This window comes from Mchenga conophoros, linkage group LG19, assembly GCF_057382185.1.
Source record: "Mchenga conophoros isolate Kocher_MC1m ecotype Shallow Benthic linkage group LG19, M_conophoros_male_GT1.1, whole genome shotgun sequence".
In the NCBI taxonomy this organism is placed as follows: domain Eukaryota; kingdom Metazoa; phylum Chordata; class Actinopteri; order Cichliformes; family Cichlidae; genus Mchenga; species Mchenga conophoros.
The window spans coordinates 22,540,981-22,563,879 of record NC_140544.1 but is presented as its reverse complement, the minus strand read 5'-3'; the positions used below and the strand labels follow the sequence as shown (position 1 = coordinate 22,563,879).

At 36.8% G+C, this 22,899-nt stretch overlaps 2 protein-coding genes across 11 annotated transcripts; both read right to left on the bottom strand.

Annotated features, from left to right (window-relative positions):
* elavl1a (ELAV like RNA binding protein 1a) lies at positions 1-10,570 on the bottom strand. Of its 6 annotated transcripts, XM_085257410.1 has the most exons (8): positions 10,421-10,550; positions 8,443-8,502; positions 7,654-7,701; positions 6,747-6,927; positions 6,190-6,293; positions 5,443-5,605; positions 5,061-5,286; positions 1-4,905 (listed from the first exon to the last, which is right to left on the bottom strand). In XM_085257410.1, exons 4-8 carry the CDS (start codon positions 6,913-6,915, stop codon positions 4,581-4,583), a joined length of 987 nt encoding a protein of 328 aa, XP_085113536.1. In that variant the 5' UTR covers positions 6,916-6,927; positions 7,654-7,701; positions 8,443-8,502; positions 10,421-10,550; the 3' UTR covers positions 1-4,580. The 6 variants fall into 6 exon arrangements, with proteins under 6 accessions (XP_085113536.1, XP_085113532.1, XP_085113533.1 ...); XM_085257406.1 differs by lacking the exon at positions 7,654-7,701 and having other exon boundaries at positions 5,452-5,605; positions 6,747-6,939; positions 10,421-10,570; XM_085257407.1 differs by lacking the exon at positions 7,654-7,701 and having other exon boundaries at positions 10,421-10,570.
* A 941-nt stretch (positions 10,571-11,511) lies between these two features.
* On the bottom strand, positions 11,512-22,012 carry tspan37 (tetraspanin 37). Of its 5 annotated transcripts, none has more exons than XM_085257414.1 (9): positions 21,912-22,012; positions 21,516-21,596; positions 19,113-19,235; positions 15,388-15,579; positions 15,225-15,299; positions 15,000-15,098; positions 14,370-14,522; positions 14,184-14,267; positions 11,512-13,111 (listed from the first exon to the last, which is right to left on the bottom strand). In XM_085257414.1, exons 4-9 carry the CDS (start codon positions 15,493-15,495, stop codon positions 13,034-13,036), a joined length of 597 nt encoding a protein of 198 aa, XP_085113540.1. In that variant the 5' UTR covers positions 15,496-15,579; positions 19,113-19,235; positions 21,516-21,596; positions 21,912-22,012; the 3' UTR covers positions 11,512-13,033. The 5 variants fall into 5 exon arrangements, with proteins under 5 accessions (XP_085113540.1, XP_085113541.1, XP_085113538.1 ...); XM_085257415.1 differs by having other exon boundaries at positions 19,113-19,222; XM_085257412.1 differs by lacking the exon at positions 19,113-19,235.
* Between the last annotated feature and the right edge of the window lie 887 nt (positions 22,013-22,899).

Sequence of the window (22,899 nt, the reverse complement as noted above, 5' to 3'; positions counted from 1 at the left end):
CTGTGAAAGTTTTTATTTTAATAATTAACCTCAGAGACTATTGAGCTTAAGTATATGCAGTGCTCATGATACATGCTGGATTATACTTGGCAAGGTAAAAAGAAAGTATAGCATCTGTCAGTTATAAGGTTTTTACATAATCTGGTCCTTCAGGAGATCTTAAAATTCTTTGAATACAACCTCTGATGAACAACAACATGGCATATTACAGTGTTATTAAACAAAAATTAAACCAAAATGCAGAAGCAGTGTGTGAAAAACTAAGTGCACCCAGTGATTCAACAGCTTGCATAACCACCTTAAGTAGCAATGACTTAAAAAAATTGTTATGTATGAATTTATGTGCTCAACTTTCCTTTTTTCCCCTTTTTCCTAAGACAAATAAATAAATTCTGTACACTTAGCTTGAAATTTAGTTGGATTTTATAGAATATTTCATGCAAGAAAGTTGACAAGCACAAAATAATTGATCAAAGCTGTCATGATATTTAGGGCAAGATTTAGTAAGTTTCTAGAAAACCTCTGTTGTCTACAAAAAGGCCAATTGTTAGTTTTGTGACTGAAAGCTCCCTCTGGGGTAATTAGCATTGAATGATCCAACAGTGCACTGATTTATGTACAAAGATGCAGTCACTTGAAAAAATTACTGGTACAGGGCAGCAAAAATTAGTGGCTCAGGAGCACAACTTAGGTCTTAAAAATAAAAAAGTATAATCAAAGGCCAGGGATTAATCCCACACTCTAAACACATTAACAGTTGGATTTTGACAGACATCCCCACATTGATGGGCAGCAACAATTGCTTCTAAGATCATTGTAAGATCATTGCTGAGGTCTTTCCTCTGTGGCAACATGAATACCCCAAGACCAGCAATTTGTCAAAACTTTGTACAGAGCTGCTTACCGTCTTAGTTCCTGTGGAAGCAGTAAGGATGCGCTTTCAATTTTCCACAAACACCATTTCAGCATTTTGGTTTAATTTTTATTATTTAAATAACAAAAAGACAAAGACAATGCTTTACGTTTTGGTAATTCGAATTCAAAATGGACCATATCCATCCAAACCAAGGCCTGGGGAGTAAAAACGTAAAATAAAACCACCATTTCTGGCATTCTTCTAGCTGGTTGTTGTTCAGGATGAGCCCATGCACTGTCTTGTATGCTGATCATCCTGTACCATATTTCACTGCCAAGAAAAGTTTTCACTTCAAGCTTTCAAACATCATCGCTCACAAGTGCGAGTTCTTCTGAAAAGGATGCGAGTCTCAAAACAGAAAAAGGGTCCTGCTTGAAATGACAATTTGCTACAACTTAGCTATTTATATCTGAATAAAAGAGTTTTTAGCATTCCAAAGTCACTAAAAACAGAATAGCCAGACTGGTTTCAATTTTCTCTTTCCTTTCCAAGCCATTTTGAAGAAGCTGGGTTTTTTTTTTTTGTTTTAAATATGTGTAGGTGTCTGAAATTGTATATTCATATTCTACTTTAGAAAACTCAATTTTTGGCTTTAATTTTAAAGTTGAAGGAAAACTGAGACAAAGAGCTGCAGAAAAAATAAGCTTCAGGATAGACTCTGCTCACTGTCCCCACCATCTGGTTGCAGAAGGTTCCAACTCCGATCTACATGTCAAGTCTACTATTAAATCACATCTCCAGATTTCCAAGAATGTGCAACAATACTGTCATATCACAGCAACACTAACTTCAGTAACATGTACATAAAAGTGCAAGTGCACATCTACTCATCTTTTTTCAAGAGAATCACGTAGATCAAATCCACAACAAGCTTCTAAATACACATTTAATTTTCCTTTAATTTTTTTTTAAAGCCACCATGTTTTTATTGAAATGTTAGAAGACATTTAACGGACTTCAGCTTAGTGTCAAAAGTGTTCAAAACCAAGAAAACAAAACAATCCATTAAAAACACTGCAATAAGTATCAAGTATGACCACAAACACTGTCAAATAAATAAATGCGCCTCCTCTGATGTAAAATACACTATTTCCTCTTATAAATTAAGGCGGAATGCAGTTTATTTTCACTGCCCCTTAAACGCACTTGCACCTTTCATGCAAACCAAACTAGACTGCCAACATAACTACACAGTAACGTCAATAGAAAATTTTATATATTTTTAAAAAAAACCCAAAATGACAGTCGATGACTATAACAAATGTCTATTACCTGCACTGAGCAAGTCATGAAATATTGCACAAAGTTAAGGATCCTGACACAATAATAACAACATGGAGATACTAAATCAAGATGCACAATAAGACCAAAGTTTCAAGCTCACAATGTGAGCATTCCTTTATGATGGGCCAGACAATTTTAACTATATTCTCAAGTGTCAGCTTAATTATTGCTGGGGAGGGAGAAAAACAGTTTTAAAACAGAATCTGAAAAATTTTGAACAAGTTTTGTAGCCAAGTATATTCTTAGAAATACATCTCCAAGTGTTATGCTTTTTAACTCCTGCTGAGCTTGAATCAGAACAACTGCAGCACCGATGCTAACGGCATTTTTAAAGAAACATACACAAAGGTGGACATAGTTCTTTTCTAACTGGGTGAGTCTTTTACTAATAGGTGAACAAAGCCATGTGGTAAAAAGTAATCTCCATTAAAGATCAAAGCAGTGCGTTTGGTTTTAAAAGCCTAAATCTTTGACACTTCTAGTTAAAATATGGAAACTAGCTTGTGTACAATCACTAGTTTCATTAGATACCTACACTGACAAGTGGACAATTTAGTGTGAATACAAAACTAACAGCCAGATATTAAAAGCAGCTTCATACAGCCAGATGTCCATTGATGATACTGAAATCGGATTAACTACAGGCAGCAAAACTATCAGCAGTGCCAACAGACTGATTCAGTTTGCTGTTCTTCTGCAGTTAAACTTGTGTCATGTTTCAAAAATCATTGTGGAAAACATCTAACAGATGCTTACTTGCCTTAAAATATCGGTTTTGTTTAAGTAGCATCAAATCCTCTCAACCTACATTGGTCCATAAGTTGTTAACATCTCAAAAGTGTAAAAGCTTCCAGTGAAGAAACTTTTGCTTGATAAGTGTTAGGAGCGCTCTAAATTTGCTACCGAGGGAAATAAAACAAAACTGAAAAACAATTCTAAAAGGGTAAATAAAATAAAAAAATCAAACAAACAAACCAAACAAAACTTGCAGCAAAACAAAATAAAATTTAATGGTTTATGTTCAAAGGGAAACAAGCAAAACAAAAGAAAGGAAGAAAATTAAATCTAAACTGAAATCCATAACAAAGGCCATTCGAGATAAGCACTCGTTAAAACAAGTTTGTAACTTAATACGGTAACAAAACTGTATGAATCTACAAAGAAATATAATCAAAAGAAAATAAACTCAAAAGGAAAAGGAAAAAAAACAAAACAAAAATCAACAGATCAGCAAACAGCTAGTGGCATTGCTCTCAGTAAGAATCAGTATTATGTGTAAATAATTAGTACCTCATCAAAAGAACAAAAGAAAAAAATTAATAACTAGAGCTCAGCTGATAGCTGTAAATCTCAGCTTAATCACAGAGGTTTTAAGTATCTGCAGATTATGGTGAACAAAAAAAAAAAAAACAAAACCAAACATTGGCCAATGAGAATCCAGTATTAGTTGGGCTCCAAAATATTTATCTTGAACATCTGCTTAGAAAAACTCTTGCGAGGTTATCAGTATCTCTCCCTGCCTTTGGTCCATTTTAATTTGTGACTCACTGACTGGGGTTCATTTGCAACTCGCATCAAACAACTTATAATTAAAGACACTTTACATATGGATAACAAAACAAACATTTCCCTTCTAGGGCTCACTGTTTCTTTTAAGAACTCTTAAACCTGCCTGGAAGGTATACAGAAGTAATAGATTACCATCAAAAGGACTGATATACAGAGCAACCTAAAGCTGGCTGGCTAAAAGTGCTATGCTCTTAGACTGACTTGTAGTAGTGAGTAGTTAAAAGGTCTACTGGATGTCCACTGTATGATCGTTTAAGGCATCTATTTCTACTTGTGATGAGGAACCAGGACAGAGCACTGCTCTTCCGCAGTAAAACTGTCTCATTAAAAGGGGGAGGGCAGTCTTTAACCCTATCTTTACACCAAATCATTCATTGAAAAGTTCACACTTGGGATCTTTTACAATGTTCTGATTTGTTTGTTTTTAGTGCACTGCTAAGAATCATTGGTTTGCCTCCTTTATGCAGTTCCTACAGCTTTACATGCAACACATATAGACAGGATTTTAGTTTTTGAGATAAGTTTCACAAAAAAATGTTGGTGGTAATTTGGGATTTTAGCCTCTCCATCCACTCCAAATTAAAATTGAGTGTCCTTGAACCCCAAACAAACAACAATGGAGAAAAGAAAAGAAAACCTTAGACACTTTTGAGACAATTACAAAGGTGCAGAAGAGTGAACATGTCACTTAACTCTGAATATGATGAAACTGAAACTGGTGTGTCTAACATTGAAAACTTAAGCTTTCTGCAATAAAAGCCTGACATGGGTTACTTCCCGCTTTCTTCTACACCTGATTGTCCGGCTTATTCTACTTGTGGCCCTTGCTGGTCTTAAAGGACACTTGCAGTATCTTGTCTCCAAGCCGGTAGCCATTCAGGCTGGCGATGGCCATGGCGGCCTCCTCGTAGTTTGTCATGGTAACGAAGCCGAAGCCTTTGCACTTGTTGGTGTTGAAATCTCGGATGACCTTGACATTCGTCACGGCACCAAAGGGACCGAACATCTGCCACAGGATGCTCTCGTCTGCGTCCTGGCCTAGGTTGTATATAAAGATGCACCAGCCAGAGGTGGAGTTTCCAGGGACACTGACGCCTCCCATGCTGCTCATGTGATCGACACCCATGGGAGAAAACCTGAAAGTGAGAGTATTTAGCATACTTGCTGTTACTAAGAATGATAACGTGACTGATTATTGTTTTTTTTTCTTAGATAATCAATGAAATATAAAAATGGTAGCATTTCAAGCATCAGCACCATTCAGTTTATATGTATGTAGCTCTTCCCTCACCTAAACCGCTGTGCCTGGTGGTGTAAGGGTCCTCCAAAGCGTCGGGATTGGTTGTGGTAGAGCTGAGAGAGGAGCTGTGTGTTCTTCACCTGGTTTGGGTTGGCTGCAAATTTTACTGTGATTGGCTCAGAGGCTCCTGGTGGCTTTTGACCATTTAGGTTTTTGACAGCCTCCTCCGCTTCTGCACGCTTGTCAAAACGGATAAAAGCCACTCCACGGGATGAACCTAGGTTTGAGAGAGCAGCTGTAACCACCTACTCCGATACAAGCCGCATGAACTGCATTTAGCTACTTAGCAGTAACTGATATCACTTTGTAAAAACAAACTGTTTATTTAATTTCAACAAAATTTTTGGAAAAAAAAAGCAAGGAAGCCATTCACCTTGCGTACCTGTACCTTGATCAACAAGTACCCGGGAATTTATGATATGCCCGTAACGTGAGAACATGTCCTCCACGTCCTTCTGGGTCATGTTCTTGGGAAGTCCGCTGATGTACAGGTTAGCATCCTTTATTGTGTCCGAGCTGGGCCGTGCATATGACACCTGGCGACAGGAAGCAACAAACGCCTGATTAAAACTCTGATATGCATGCAGAAATTGAAAAAGAATTGCCAAAGTAAAACATCTAAACAGTAGTTTGATTGAACAGAGATTAATATAGCAGTGGTTTGGTCATATTTATACATCTTTTTATTCAGCTGAACACTGCTGTGTCTGTCCATCAGAAAGCAACATTTTGGATTAAAAAACTACAAAATAATCTGGTTGTTTTAGACATCAAGTTTTTGGTCTGAGTAAAAAAAATAAATAAAACAAAAATGGGTGAGGGGGAGGATCAGAAGCAACAGAACATTACAGTGATAAAAAAAGAAATCAAATTGATCATTTTGAAAATTAAATACATTTAATACACTTACTGTGACAGAATGTGTCAAATAAAATAAGTTGAATTAAAGTCAAACACCAGAGACTTATAAGATAGGGCAGTAAGTGAGCGTTAAAAGCAGTATTTCTTTCCTCGGGCTGACATGTACTAGCTAGATAGCGGACAGCACAAGAGCCACAGCAAAGTTAAATGACATAACATCTTTGCTTTGAGAATTGTAGAACACCTTATTGCACGTTACCTTGATAGTTTTGGACTGTAGCCTTAGTCCATTCAGTGTACTGATAGCTCTTTCTGCATCACTAGGGTTAAGATAGTTAACAAATCCGTACCCTAAACTGTGGCCTAGAGAAAAAAAAGGAAAACAATAAAATAAAACAAAAAAACGTTTTATAGTTCAAAAAAATCTGCAAACAAATAAATATTAAAAATAAAAACAAATCTCAAACATTGCATGCTAGAATAAACAATTAAACAGGGCTGGGCTGGTTGGAATCAATAAAACAAGGCTATGATAATCAAAAATGTTCAGGAAACTACTTCCCAGCGTGGGCAGGAAATAAATTTGGGAGATCTCTCAAATAAAAGTTACAGAATCACTGAGGGCAGAAAACAGGCCATTAATAAACAGCGTCCAAATAAATAAAATTATTATAAGACAAATCTCCACCTCGACATGGTCTGGCAATGCCACAGCATGTATTTTTGGCCAAGTCTAACAGGAATCCTTTTCTATTTAATCCAAGATCTTGTTTGGATCTGATCTGACATGATTTATTGCTTCAAAACTTTGCATACCTGCAACTTTGTCTCTTATTAGCTTGGCAGACTCCACCTCCCCAATGCTGCTGAAGAGGCTCCGCAGCTCATCCTGCGTCATGTTCTGAGGGAGGTAGTTCACGATCAGGTTGGTCTTGGCATCCTTCCCCTCATCCCCTCCCATGTGGTCTTCATAACCGTTCGACATGTCATACACCTCCTGCAAGTCAGCCAGGTGGGCCGAAAACACAAAACAAGGTAAGCACGTTGGGTAGAACAGAACTGCTGCTGAAACCGATTTAATTACTTACAGAAGACGGTCATTTGGAAGTTTACCCCAGGCCGTTAACTGCAAGTACGTGACCTGTAGTAACCTTTAGATTTTGAACTATTTATTAAACAAAATGATGCAGTAAAAATTAGTAATAATAGTGGGCATACTGGACAGTTTTGATAGTTACTAGAATTAAAGAAAAAAAAAAAAAGGTTTGCACCAAATGAACAAAAAGCTCCTGTACAAGATCCAGATGCCTCCTTTTCAACTATACGGTTAATAAGAAAAGGAGGTCACGCCAAGTAAAATCTGATTATTGTAGTCAACACGGTAATCTTAGTTATCCATCACTTATCCATCTACCGGACTTAAAACATGTGTCTTATTCAGAAGATTTATTTGAAGTTTAATTATCCATCATTCAAAGTCCATGACTCTTATAACGTGGCAATTTTTGACCATAAAGCCTGTCACCTAAAGAGAAATAGTGGTCCCTGTTTGCCTAAAGCAAACTTGTCTCAGGTGATCTGCATGGCAGCCACAGGCTGAGTGACAGCACACAGCAGACCAGGTTCCCACAAGAGAGTATGAAAAGAAATGTGATTTTTCTTGTTTGTTTCTGTAATCATCGGAAGCCGAAACTGTAATAGAAAGCAAATGCCAAATACCTACCAAACAACTTTTCAACTTTCCTGTGTGTGATTCACTTTATATCCCAGTCTGTCAAGTACAGTAGAGACACCAATTGTTAGGTGCAAAAGAGACTTTGAATTCACACTTTAGTTCCCTTAACTTCATTAATCCTGGGACTTTCTGGTCAAAAAGGCCAAGACCATTCATACTGCTTGTAAGTGTCTAGAAAGGATAGTAAATACTGGAATACAATTAAGTCATAATCCCAAATATATTAGACAAAGATGTGAATGGATGTAAACTTTACCTATGTCAAAGCAGTGATTTACACTAAGCTAACATGAATATGCACATTTTAAAAACATAACAAAGCTGGTACCTAACGTTAATCCTCATGATTATGTCTAACACGAATTATCTGCAATGTGGTCTTATGACACATTTGATAGGACTAACATTATTTTAGATGACTAGAAAATGTCTTAAAATTATTTTTTTTAAATACCAATTCAATTGTTGTTTTCACAGCCCGCACTACAGAATACACTAGTTGAAGACTGAAATGCGATTGGGCCAAGAGTCAATATTTCAGCTACATAATATTGTTTGTGTGTCTGGCTGATAACTTTTGATTATTTGCTTGAATTGCAGTGTGCCTTTTGGATTTTTATTATCTTTTACAAACTTGTTACGCTGTTACTATATAACAGCCAACTTGCTTTAAGTTGTAATTGATGCCATTAATATGTTGTACACTGACCATACTGCCAAACAATATGGTCAGATACTACAGTACTCACTGAAATGAAAGCTGGCATTCGTACTCACTTTCATATACTTAATGTGTCCTCGACGAACTGCCATGAAGACACTTCACTGCTCCTGAAGCTACGCGGAGAAAAAACAAATATCAAACAACGTCAGGGCAACTCAACAAGCAAATAACATGCAATAATAATACTAAGTGCAATAATCCTTTCTGTCATCGTTGTATTTTTACTCAGTTGTATATAGTATTTGTATTCTATTTTTATCTTATTGTATATTTATTTTATTTTACTGTATATAGTATTTTATTTTATTCTATTCTGTACAGTTGTGTACTGTATTTATTCTTATTGTATTCTAATTTTTGCCTCATAACTTTTGCACTGTCCACTTCCTGCTGTGACAAAACAAATTTCCCACGTGTGGGACTAATAAAGGTTATCTTATCTTAAACCTACAATCTGATCAAGATGACATTAAGATGCAGCACATCTTATAATACAGAACCTTGTATTGGACATTAAAGCTCTACAAATTCCTTGAAAAATCATGCTACCAGATTGTCTATAATGCTTTAAAGGAGGCAGCTCTCCCAGCTTAAATGCTCTCCTGTTTACTTTGTTTCTCACATGGGGCGCCTATGAATGAAGTCACAAACTGGACTGGTATGCACATTGTGTAAAGAGACCATAAAAAGTGCAATTAATTTTACATTAAATGCATCTCTCTCATATCTATCTATCTATATGATAGATATAGTTTAGCAGTAAAGTTATTCTTAGTTAGTGTATTGTCTGTCTTGTCTTAATGTTGGTTTAAAATGGAGCACTGTAACAAAAAATAATTTCCCCCAGGGATCAATAAAGTATTCTGATTCTGATTCTGATTGATTAAACATTGGGTCTCACAAAATGGGCATACATGGAGGTCACCAGCCAATCCCACTCTTATCTCCAGTGAAACACATCTTTTATAGGAAACGGATAGATAACTTTTGGATCAAATTTTATTTTCCTAACATAACCTCCAAATAAAACCAAACTATTGTGAGAACAGAAATGGTTTGTTGACTCTGCAAAGACAGGGGTAAGGGAATACAAAAAAAACAACAAAAAAAAACAACAACTATTCACCACATAACAACTTAAAGAGTCCAGACAAGCCGAACTGCCGTGCAAGATAAATCGTTTTAGAGCAGTTGCTGAATATTAACTGTTAAAGCATGGAAAGTTTCAATTAAAGACGCTCTTACATCTTTTCAATGAACACGAGTAATCCTGATGAAAAACTGGGCTAGCGCACTAGTATTTTTTTTTTCCATATTATCCAGTCGGATATGGAGCGGAGCTGATGTAGCAGCAGCGTTAGATCAGAATTTGAATGTGCAATATTTGAATGAACAGCTTCCAAGAACAAGGGAACTGCGAGCTACTGTGCTCACTATTTAACGCGGCTAAAATAAAATAAAAAAAGCACTATTGAGAAATCTTAGATTAATTTCTACAGTGACTCCGCTTTAATACTGCACTTTTGTTTTAAACACACGGGTGAACAACACATCGACTCGCGAGCTCAAAATCTAAATCGGAAACGTGCACGGGCCCGGCTAGCAAAATTTTATAGCATTAGCAAACTAGTGAGCTGCATACTCCACGCTTTTCTGTGCTTACAATGATTACGATGACAAATGTGTACATCGGGATTAGCAAACAGAAGGTAAATTTCTTATTCTAACTTAAATGTTATAAGGGTCCGTAATAGGTCGCAATGTGAAAAGTAAAGTGACACCGACGCCGGATAGCTAACACAAAGCACCGCTGCCCCATTTTTGAGAGCGTCACATGAATGCTTTTCTGTCCCTGTGCCGAAACCCCAGCGGCCTGCTAACAGGCCACAGAGGCTAACGCTAGCCAACAGCTATACAGGCCGCGAAAGCGGCATGGCAGTCATTTGCCTTTGACAAACCTTTGCACGTCGAAATATCGAAGCAAAGGCTAGACGACTCCGTGGAAGCATTTGTTACCATGAAAGCTCTTACCAGCTTTTAAGTGGTGCTTTTTGCTGTTTCTGCTCCCTTCGCCTATTTCTTTTCTTCTTGGTAACGTCCACTTCCCTCCAAGTCGGCCTCACGTAACGAAGGAACCCAGAACGAAGCTAAGTGACGGAAACAGCCACGCCCCCTCACGGATCTGAAAGACGAGCTGTTAAATCGGCACGCCTCTGCAGGAGACGACGGTGGGATCCGCATCCAGTATGGCTAGTTCGATCAAAGCTAAAAATATTTCCTCTGTAGATATGATTAATTTCAATAAACTCCGGACCCCATGAAAGGCATGCTGCAACACATAAAAACACAAATACTCTAGAGATGAAGAGATTACCGAGGAGTATGCGAAAAAAGAAATATTATATTACTATTTTGAAAATAAACTAAAATAATAATAGATTTTTTTCCTATACTATTTGAGATTTAATCTCAAAATAATATTTCACGATTTATCTCGAAATTTCGACTTAATTCTAAATTCAGCAATAATTATAACAACAACAACATCAACAATGATAATAAACATCAATCCTTCCAATTTTGTAATTATATTTATCTATGTTTTTTATTATTTATTATATTTTTATTAATAATATTATCATTAAAACATCTTTGTAAGGAGGTAACGTGTATTTTTATTTTCCGTTTTTAACCCTTTAAAATAAATACTTGACATTAGGGAGTCTTATTGGCTTATAAACCTTATAACCTTCCCACAAAAACTGACCCCAAGCCGTAATGAAAAATTGCCACAGGCAGATATTTTCTTGGGCCCTAAAACACAGCATCTCATATTCTCTCTCTCTCTCTCTCTCTCACACACACACACACACACACACACACACACACACACACACACACACACACACACACACACACACACTATTACAGTATGAGTACAAAAACACAAGCTACTCATCCATCAGAACTTCATGTTTTGTGCTAATTTCCAGCGCTGCTCACATCCAAAGTCCTAGCACTACACTCACACTGCCCTCTCCTCCCCTTCTTTTTTTGAGCATTTTGAGCATTTTTCTTTGCTTGCTTAACATAATTTAAAATGACTCTCACCTGGCTTACTATACTGGAAAACCAAATTGTTTATTTTGACAGGTTCGGACATTTCAGACAAATGACTGGGAGTATAGGATTAAGAAGTACAAGTAACTAAATTCCCAGCATGCAAATCCAACATAAAAACTTTTCAGAAAAGTTGCCCTTTTTTACTTAGTGGAGTTTGAAATAGCTAATCATTTGCAGCAAAAAGTAAATTAGTAAGGAAAATCTATACAGTATTAAAAAAAAATACATGACATTACATTCCTGTGTCAGGTGACCTCAATAGATCACATGATAGGATCTCACAGTGGTTCAGCCGAAACATCTGGTGGTAATGATCCACACCTTTTTTCACACCTTGGCTCACATGATGAGGCACTTGATAAATAGAAGAAGAAAGTGTACTTTATTGGTCCCCGTGGGGAAAATCCCTCTCTGCATTTAACCCATTCACTCAGTGAAGCAGTGGGCAGCCACTGGGCGCCCGGGGAGCAGTGTGTAGGGACGGTACCTTGCTCAGGGGTACCTCAGGGTAGTTGTTCAGGGGAATCGAACCCCCGACCTTCCGATCATGGGGCCACCACTCTACCTACTGAGCTATCCCTGCCCTTAAATAAGGGATAACCAAGCTTCTTTGATCAGAGGGCATTATTGTTAAAGGCACGTCTATATAAAATAGAAAATAAAATAACAATAATTTGGCTTTCCAACAATGGCATCATTAGGTTTATTTTTCATCTACATCAAATGGACAAACCCCAGGTTTTGGCAAAGGGTGAATATTTCTCTGGGTCTTAAGGAAAACGAAAAATAGTTTGTTGGTTGACTTGTTGAAAAATATTATTATATCTTAAAAGTCCATGTCACAATTTAGTGACCATAGGGATAGGGATCACATGTGAATATCAGTGCAGAGAAGCTTAAATTGCTAAATGCAATGTAAAGTATACAATTAGTTTCCACTTCATTTATATTTCTTTTATAAAGTAATTCTGTATGCACCACTTTCAGTCTAATAACAAAACATTATTACACAGGCAGTGATGGAATTCTCCACATACAGTAATGCACTGACAATCAAGATACAAACTTACCACAATTCAACCACACACACTCAACACAAATATTGCTTGAGAGAGCTATAGCAGAAATGTGCCAGCCCTCTGTAGGCCAAAAAAAGTCTGACAGTAACTCATATTGATCAAACCTAATTTAGGATATATCTCTAAGCCCTTTGCCCCATCTTTGCCTACATTTTGTCAGGCCAGAAGTCCACACAGGCCAGTTCTGCAGTATGTTTACATAATTACATAAGTTCTTTAGGGATTATTAAAGTATTCTGATTCTAATGTTTATTGCAAAAAACTGTCAGTCTTTTGGTGACAGACAATCCAGTGATAACAATAGACATCTGTACATGTATTACACAAAACGACTTTCTCCAGTTTTACATGTTTCATAGTGTACCGGCAAATGACTCAATAGTTTTGACATTTGAACTATATCTATTCAAAGTGTAGTGATCTTCCATCCATTAGAGCATCTTTAGTTTTTCTCCAGTACTTGGTACCTCGTAGATCTATTTGTTCTCATGAGCTGTTTCACCATCACAAACAACCCAATCTGCAGGAGAAGAAAGAAAAAGAGCAGGATTTTGGTTATTGGCAAATAATCACCTTCTGCAGCCTGTGTTAAACATGTGTAAGAATTTATGATTAAAAGCTCAATCTAACACCACTAAATGAAGTAAAACCATTGATAAATTGCATGATGCAGAAGATGTTTAGGTGGATTCATCATTGTAACAGATGAGCTTTTATGTTGTTAACCACCTTAGTTAACATGTGTGATGTAGAGAAAATGGAGTGTGAAAAGTTTAAATATTCATTAAAATGTGACACATTTTAAAGATTTTAATAAAAAACTATCAAATTATTGTTCATGTTTTTAACGACTGCTTTAAACAACATTTTTATTTTGCCAATGGAATAAATAACACTATATGTCAAATGGACTTCCACACAGGCAGTGATAATGGTGCGCAGTGAAATGTTATTTCCAATGTCACAAGCTTAGGACCTGAAAGTTGTTGAGCTTTACTCGGCATCCAGCTGGCAGCACATCTTTGTAAACAGTCCTTAATGTTAAAAGGTTGCTACTAATTGAGTTGGATTTTAGATTTTTTTGTTTGACAAAATAGGTCAATTCAATATGTCAGTCCAGGCTTTGGAAATTTTGTTGTGCATTTGTCTATTTTCTGACATCATACTGGTTATTAATCTCTTTTTCTCTTCCAAGGCATGTGGAAGAAAGATGGCCACCCTTCCCTGAGCCTGGCCTGCTGGAGGTTTCTTCCTGTTAAAAGGGAGTCTTTCCTTCCCACTGTCGCCAAAGTACTTGCTCATAGGGGGTCATATGATTGTTCGGTTTTTCTCTGTATGTATTATTATAGTGTCTCCCTTACAATATAAACCACCTTGAGGTGACTGTTGTTGTGATTTGGCGCTGTATAAATAAAATTGAATTTACATATTAGATATTGTGCTAAATATTTGGCCAAACTAAAATTAAAGATAAGATTAAAGCTTGCTCTCATGATAACAGTCTCCCAGTGTTTCATTTTTCTTTCAGGTGTGCATTTTATATGCAATGTATACACAATATGCAGTTCAGAAATGTTTAAAGTCTTTCAAACCTCCACCACATAAACTAATAGGGAGCTCCACATGTCCATTTTCAGCGCAAACTGTATGACCTTCGACAGCTCCTCTTGGCAGCCCTGAAAGATTGAGTCAATGAACAAGAAAATCAGAGAATCATATGGGTCTAATCAAACCTTCATGAAGAAGCTTGATGAATTTATCAGGATGCACATGTCTACCTGTGTGTAAATTTGCCATGGCTGGTAAACAGTGCCATTACAAGTGGGGAAAGTAACGTTGCAGCAACTGTAAGGAAACCTGAGCCCTCCACTTTTATTAAACCAGCTGGTTTCCAGCCAGTCCGTGTAGTTCTTCACACCACAACATTTGAGCTAACGGAGACCAAAAAAAATCACCACAAGTTAGTAAAAGACAGTGGAAACTGTCAAAATGTACATATATTATATTTGATTGACATGAGTATGAACAGGATTTGTTTTTTATTAGAATTTCTTAATATATCATGTATTATATCTGACCATAATACATTTGTCCATGTATTATGGACAACTTACTTTAAGCCTGATTTTTCTGGATGAGGTAAAGCAGATCAGGGCTGAAAATTATAGCACTTTATAGGCATCTTATGGGACGCTTTCAGTCAATACCTAAATATCCTCTTGAGTGAAAATTTCCATTAAGGAAAGATTATATATTTTGATTTTTAAAACATCATCTATTTAGAAGATATAGCTGTTGTTTTAGTATTACTGCTGCACAAGCTACACAAGTTTTACAACAACAACAAAAAAAAAAAAGCTTTTGTAGGGATTCATAGTCATGTCCATTTGACATATTAAAGTACAAACCTCCTCTTGCATAGCATCCACAGATCGAGAATTGGAGTCCTCGCTGCTGCCGGTGTAGTTCTCAAACACTCCACTGAAGGGAGCCATCTCTGTATCCAGCTAAAGAAAAAGTTGGAAGAGACAAGGAGCAAAAACACATATGCCTCTTTATCCCAAGAATAATCTTCTTTTATCATGAAAGCACAATTGTCCAATGCTTATTAATTTTTAAGTAATCTTACATACCGTCACTGAGTGGAAATAAGCCAGTGCTGAAGCCGTACTTTTCACACAAAAGACCACAACTAGGAGGTAAACAAACTGGAGAAGAAAACACTTTTTTATGTAAACTCCAAACACTACATACACATAGAGATAATCACAGTCACAAACAGACTGACAGCCTCACCAGTCCCTGTAGACAGATGGAATCCTTGAGGCTCACCCAGGAGCCGAGGCATCCGGTGACCAATAGCAACGCAGCACTAGTGACTATGACCAAAACTGTCAGGGTCATGTAGGACTCTGAAAAAAAGCGGCTATTCTCTCCATACTTTATCAGCAGGTAAACTCCAATCAGCCACACCAGTATCCCCACTGCCTGATAAATTAGAATAAGAAATTATAAAAGTTATATTTACACATGCTATATACAGCTTCATGGGTTATCACCACAGATAACCACACATCTTTTCTTTATGACAATAACTTAGTAAGAGGTCTCCTGTTTTGCCAAGCCATCTTTGCTAAGCTCAATATCTGCCAACTCTTCTGGTTTCATCGTACACACAACAACGTGTCCAAAGAGAATAACTCTTTCTTTTACAAGATACTTTGTTCAAACCTATTTTCACCTGGAAGCTTTCTAACCTAGCAGCTACAGAAGTGTTACTACACCAGTTGGGCTACATGCCTCACATCATAGTTCTTGGAATTCAGCTGGCAACCTTCCACCCACTGATGCATTGCTGTTGGCTTACCCTAGCTGTTATAACTGTGCGTTAATTTAATTCAACACTGTTTCAAGAAAATCACAGAGGTATGATCAAATTTAAAAAATAACTCACAGCAGTTATACATGTTCCTTATTCTTTTGTCCAGGAAATTCAGAGGAAAATTCAAATATGAATGGCTTAAAATGAATTATTTGAAGAACGAGGAGAGCATTGGTTCTTTCTACTGTTCTCAGGTGTGTAGCTTGTTTTTTATGTTACTAACTTTGTTAAAAAACTCATACAGTTACCACAGAACTAATCATAGGTTTGCACTGTGTAACAATAAAATAAAATAAAATAAAATAAAATAAAATAAAGGGAAGTAAACATGGACTGTTAAAATGTACAAATACGTTTTTTAACAGGCATGATTATAAAAAGAAATATAATAATAAATCTTCCACTCTCCCTTACTCTGATTTTTCTGTAGTTCCTGTTTCTCACATGACCTTCTCTGTCGCGTGACATGTGACTCGGCACTAAGGTTTACATGTAAAATCGCAAACAACATCTTTTATATCAGTAGCTTTTTTTTTTTAAATACTGTATTTACTATTTTAAACAGAAGAAAGAATCAACACTTGGCAAAAGTAAAAACCCTATTAATCACTCTAATAAAGTTAATTTTGGTAATATGATTGGAAGGAGAATACAAGATAATACAGTAAAAACTGTAGCAAGGCTGAAAAAGTCTCACCTACCAACATTAGTTGAGAAGTCAACTGAAGTGCTGTTTTTAAACAGTTTGTTCTCGGATCACTCATTTTCAGAGTAGCCTATATAAGCCGAGAGAAGAGAGCGCGCAATAATCGACGCCAGGTGCGGATGCGTTAAAGCAAAGATGACATAATGATAAATGAATCGCGAAGCCTCTGTGGGTCTATGCAAAGTAAGGACAATCTATCTGATAAAACGACGTGCGCCTGGAAGCACCTTAGTTAGAACGTAGACTAGTTAAACTTCCCTTCCGCACTGACCAAAGATCAACTTCCCGTAAGAACGCGGAAACCTCTTTATTGTAAAAACGTAATAGAAGCTCCACTAAGCCTCCAGCAAATATTTTGTGGTTGTTTAACTTATGGTGGAATCACCAGTTCAGTCACACACTCCAAGTAAGAAATCCTGCACAAGACCTCACACGCTGTGCATTTGCTTTTGTAACGCTTGGTGTATTTCACCTCCGTATATCTGCACTCACCTGTGTCGCAAATGGAAAACGTTACTTTTTCGAGCAGACCCCTACCTTCCCTTTGCAATCCTAGTTTACGTCAACACTGCCCTCTTGTGAATTTAAGCGAAATTACGACCAAGTGAGAGTTATTTTTTGATTGTGCCACAGTGCACGATCAGTGATTGGTGAGTAGGTCTAACTCAAACAACTAGTAAAAATTGTAAAAGTATTTTTTACAGCTACAAATGCAGGCATATTCTGCAAACATTTCCTCGAGTTTAAAAAGTAAAAGCAATATTGTGTTTTCTGTCAACACCACCCTGGATTGGAAAAGAAAATAGATGCACTTGTATCTGCATACAATTTCATTTTATGCACTTACATTTTTGCCTCAAACTTGTAAAATTAAATTTTGACTGAACATTGTGATGAATGATAATGCACTATGTCTTTATTTAACGCCAAAAATATGCTTATATCTGCAAGACTAACATAGTGCCTGCAAATTTATGAATTTATATGAGCGCTAATCTGGGTTTTTGGTGATGAAATTATTTTCTGTGTTTAAAGTATTTCTGATCTATTAAACAGTTGTAAGTCAGAGTGTGAATGAGGATGGTGATGGGAGTCATGGTGGAACTGCTGGAACATGTTGGACATGCTTTTAGCATGATCAGCAATTTTACAGATCATGTTACATTGTAAACGTAACATGACCTTTAATATTATTATTACTATTATCATTATTATATTTAAACAGCCACCTTTGTCAGGAAATGTGAACAGAACATAACTTGGTGTAAGAATTTTTAAAATCCCTATTTCAAAATTCAGACAAAATTCATGTAACACAATCATTCAACCTAAATCTGTAATTTGTACTTAGTGAGGTTAGAGTCAGCAAAACACTCTCCAGTATCTACAGCCTGTATATCACTGATGATTAAAGATGAACTTTTCTTAAACTGGTAAAACTGGCAATCATTCAAAACAAAACCCATACAGTCAAACCAATACCATGTTTGCACGAGGAGAGAAAATTTGTGTGTGAAATGCAAAGTGAAATAATTATTCAGCTTTGTTACATTAGTGACCTGATGAACCTGTTAAAAACCAAAATCACAGAAAAATGAGTTAAACATGATCAGCCTGTCTCTAGTAATCGGCTATGTACCACAGGCCTTCAAGCTGGCAGTAGTTAAACAGTTACTTAAAAAGCCTTCTCTTGACCCAGCAGTCTTAGCTAATTAGTCTTAGCTTTCTTTCATCTCAAACATTCTTGAAAGAGTAGTTGTCAAACAGCTAACAGATCATCTGCAGGCTTATTTGAAGAGTTTCAGTCATGTTTCAGAGCTCATCACAGCACAGAAACAGAATCTGCTTATAGCCTCCAGTGTTGGGGAGTAACGGAATACATGTAACGGCAACGAAGAACAGAGGTAACCACGCACTAAATATACACACAAAAGTAACAAGAAAATGGCAGACAGGAGGGAGACACAGCTGAACCTAATTAGACAAGACAACAGTGATGTAAACCCAAAACACTGAACACTGGACGTGCGTGTTTTAAAAGAGGTAAAAGAGGAAATACAAGACAGAAAGCCACAATTCCCAGAATAAAACTTAAAACAAAAACAGAAAACACTGGGTCGCAGTGTAACTGCTGAAGCTCTACTCTAAGCAGTGGTCAGGGTCAAGTGATGTTTCCAGTAACTCAGGTTATAATGTTTGGCTTTCTGAGTCAAGGTGAGAGTTTTTTTATTTGTTTGTTTTTAATTCTGTTTGTGCTGCTCATCTTTCTCTGATTTAACCTGATACATTTTCTGTTGTTTTTTCCTCAAGATTCACATCATTTTAGTCCTCATTTCAAAGTCATTTGCCAAAAGTTTTCTAACTCTGTTAAGCCAAGCCTGTAAGGGACTGTGACCATCAGCACCACAGGGAGTTGCTGGACTTAGTTAGTACCTTTAGAAACCTGGACAGCCTCCCAAACTCAGGAACTCCATCTTGACTCCAAGGCAGTAGATCTGGTTCTCAGTACACTTTATCCACCAGTGATCTTCAGGCAGTAGATGCTGCAGATTATTACTGTGGGTTACCATGGTAGTGAAGTGTTTACACAATGATTCATGGCTGCATAAAAAATTTCTTCACTTTGGCTCTCTCTCTCTCTCTCTCTCTCTCTCTCTCTCTCTCTCTCTCTCTCTCACACACACACACACACACACACACACACACACACACACACACACACACACACACACACACACACACACACAGGTATTTGTTTGTAGGTTCTGTTTTGAATGCTTGCTGCGCTTCACTGATCCTAAACCAGTTTAAGAAGAACCAGCGGGAAACATCTGTGCAGAGTCTCTGACAGTGAGATTTATCATAATGATGATGATGTTACTGACTTCACTGCTGATCACAATCATGCTCAGACTTCAAGGTGATGAGTGATGTGGTTCTGTTATATTCTCTGTTATGTTGTACTTTACATCACACTGTCATTTTAACAAAGTAACATATTTTAATTTCCAGGATCAGATGCCAGTTCATCTGTGACTCAGTCTCCTGTGTTTAAAGCTGCTGCTTTGGGGGAGACGGTCTCTCTGAGCTGTACAGCCAGTGAAGGAGTTGATGATGATCTCAGCTGGTATCTACAGAAACCTGGACAGCCTCCCAAACTGCTGTTTTACCAAATCAGCAGCCGTGAATCTGGTACTCCGAGTCATTTCAGCAGCAGTGGATCTGAGCCTGAGTTCACTTTGACAATCAATGGAGTTCAGGCTGCAGATGCAGGAGATTACTACTGTATGGGAGCATATACAGGCCCAGAGTTCACACAGTGATACAGAGTCGTACAAAAACCTCCCTCAGTTACTATTTGCAGTGTTGCAGCTGTGAGCTTCTGATACAGACTCTGACATGCATCATTGGTTCACTGAGTCCACTTTCAGAGGTGGAAACTAAAATATGTATTCATTCCTGATCACATCATTAAGAAGATTTTAAATTAAGTAACACTGTTTAGAATCTGCAACATATTATGCTTATCTCACAACATTTTGTATTACTTCTAATTTGCTGTGGATAATAAGGTAATATGAAAATTATTTTGTTTATACAGTACATTTTAAATCACAAAGTTATAGGGTGCTTCACATTTTAAATAAAATCAAATTATAAGAAATACTTTTTTATATCACAGCATACATAAATACATATTTAAAACTAATTGGTGACAACAAAGGTCAAAATTAAACCGCCACATGATTGGGATAACGAAAACTAGCAAAAATTGCAGAAAAATGTATTTGGTTAATTTTATTAATTTGATTAGTAAAATTTTAATATTAATTCTACAGTTTGCCAGAAGGCCACGAAGGGAAGCAAGAGAACATGTGTTGTTCTTTGATGATACTTTGAGTCAGATTTTTGCAGTATTAATTCCTTGAGAAAACCAGACTGGATGGGCTTAGAGGCTCAAAATCCAAGTCTTAGTCAAAAAACTTGCACAGAAAATTCATCTAGTCATCAAAACCAAATATTGAACCCAGACCCTGTACACAGTTTTTAACTTAATCAGCTACTTTGATTTGAACTTAACAATGATTGCATTCCATACATGAAAATGTTGTTTGTATTTGTTTTTTCAGTTTCCTACCAGAGGGTTGGAATCAGGTGTTAAAGTTGGATTTGGGAGGTTGAAAGTTCAGCTGTAGCAGGGCAGCAGCGACTTTACATTTTGCAACATATAAGACCATATTACATTCATGATGGAAAATTGTCCAACTCTTCACCAGTATAAAGCTGGATTTTAGTTGGTATCTTTATCTTTTGTTTCAAAGGTCAACAGCAATCGCTGACTTTGCACACAAATAAGCCTTTAAAAGCTTCTCCCCAAGAACAAAACAAAAGTGATTTTTCTTAAGCTGTGATTTTATTTTGTGATTTTTACTTTTATTACACCCTTTTTTAAAGTCGACATGGATAATATTAGCTGATAAACTTAGCATGCACATCATTAGAAAGTCAAATGTTTGCAGAAATATCGCAACAGCAGAAACAGCTGGCAGTAGTTAAACAGTTACTTAAAAAGCCTTCTCTTGACCCAGCAGTCTTAGCTAATTAGTCTTAGCTTTCTTTCATCTCAAACATTCTTGAAAGAGTAGTTGTCAAACATCTAACAGATCATCTGCAGAGGAATGGCTTATTTGAAGAGTTTCAGTCATGTTTCAGAGCTCATCACAGCACAGAAACAGAATCTTCTTATAGCCTCCAGTGTTGGGGAGTAATGGAATACATGTACCGGCGTCACGTATTTAATACAAAATATGAGTAAATGTATTTTGTTACAGTTACCATTTAAATAGGTGTCCCTCACGCCAACCGGTCACGGCAGATGGCTTTGGTGTTATTTTTGTGCCTCTATTCTGTGCGAACCTAAAGAAAATTTGCAAGATCAAATGTTGCATTTTGAGGAGAAAATTATTTTTGAGTGAAGAAAAGTTTAATTTCAGCAAACAAGATTCATTGTTGCTCAGTTGTTGGCTTTTGCTCTTGCTCAGATCTCTGCTCTGTGTGCTCACAGACATCTGCAGACCTGCTCTCACACATAATAACAGCCCTTCTGAGCGAGAGGGGCTGTTATTATGTGTGTATATGGATAATAGCAAAACTGAAATACATTTCTTGCATGTAGCAATGAATTTTGTCTGCTCAAATTAAACAAATACACTGACACAGAGATGCACTCACCCCCCTCCCAAAGCCTCCCAACGCCTCCCAATGACTCCCAGTGCTTACTCCAAACCAAAGTAGGCAGGCTAATATGTCCAGCGCCGGAACACTGGCAGCAAGACCAAACTGCTGTCCACATGGGTTAACTCTTGCCCAGCCCCCCACGCCTTTGCAAGTCATGTGAATTTATGTTGCAAACAATTTCCCTAGGGACAAATTAATTATTAATAATCAATCAATCAATCAATCAATCAAAACTCCCTCAGCATGTCTGTTATTAAAACAAGTTTACTGATTGAAACAGTTGCACTTTTTTATTTACGTACATAAACTAATAAACTATAATGCATTCTAATGATTTACTAATGAAAAAATACTCTATGAACTATACAATGCTGATAGAAACTATAACGTGGAATATATCATTTTCTGTATTTTAAAAATGTATTGTTGTGATAGAAATATGAGGTTTGATGGAGCATTTGTATTTAATAAAGTTTTGTGAAATTTCCACAAAGTTGTTTTTCTTAAGCTGTGATTTTACTTTGTGATTTCAACTTTTTTTACAGCATTGTTTTAAAGCACAACATGGATAATATTCGCTGATAAAATTGCACATCAATAATGAGTCAAACATTTACAGGGTTATTGCAACAAATGCAACATGTAACTTCATCAAACTATAAAACACATCAGATGCCAACAGGAAGTGTTGGTGAAGCTCTACTCTAAGCAGTGGTCAGGGTCCAGTGATGTTTCCAGTAACTCTGATTATAATGTTTGACTTTCTGAGTCAGGGTGAGAGACTTTTTACTTTTTTTTATTTGTTTGTTTTTAATTCTGTTTGTGCTGTTAATGTTTCTCTGATTTAACCTGATACATTTTCTGTTGTTTTTTCCTCAAGATTCACATCATTTTAGTTCTCATTTCAAAGTTTTTTGCCAATAGTTTTCTGACTCTGTTAAGCCAAGTCTGTCAGGCACTGTGACCATTAGTGCCACAAGGA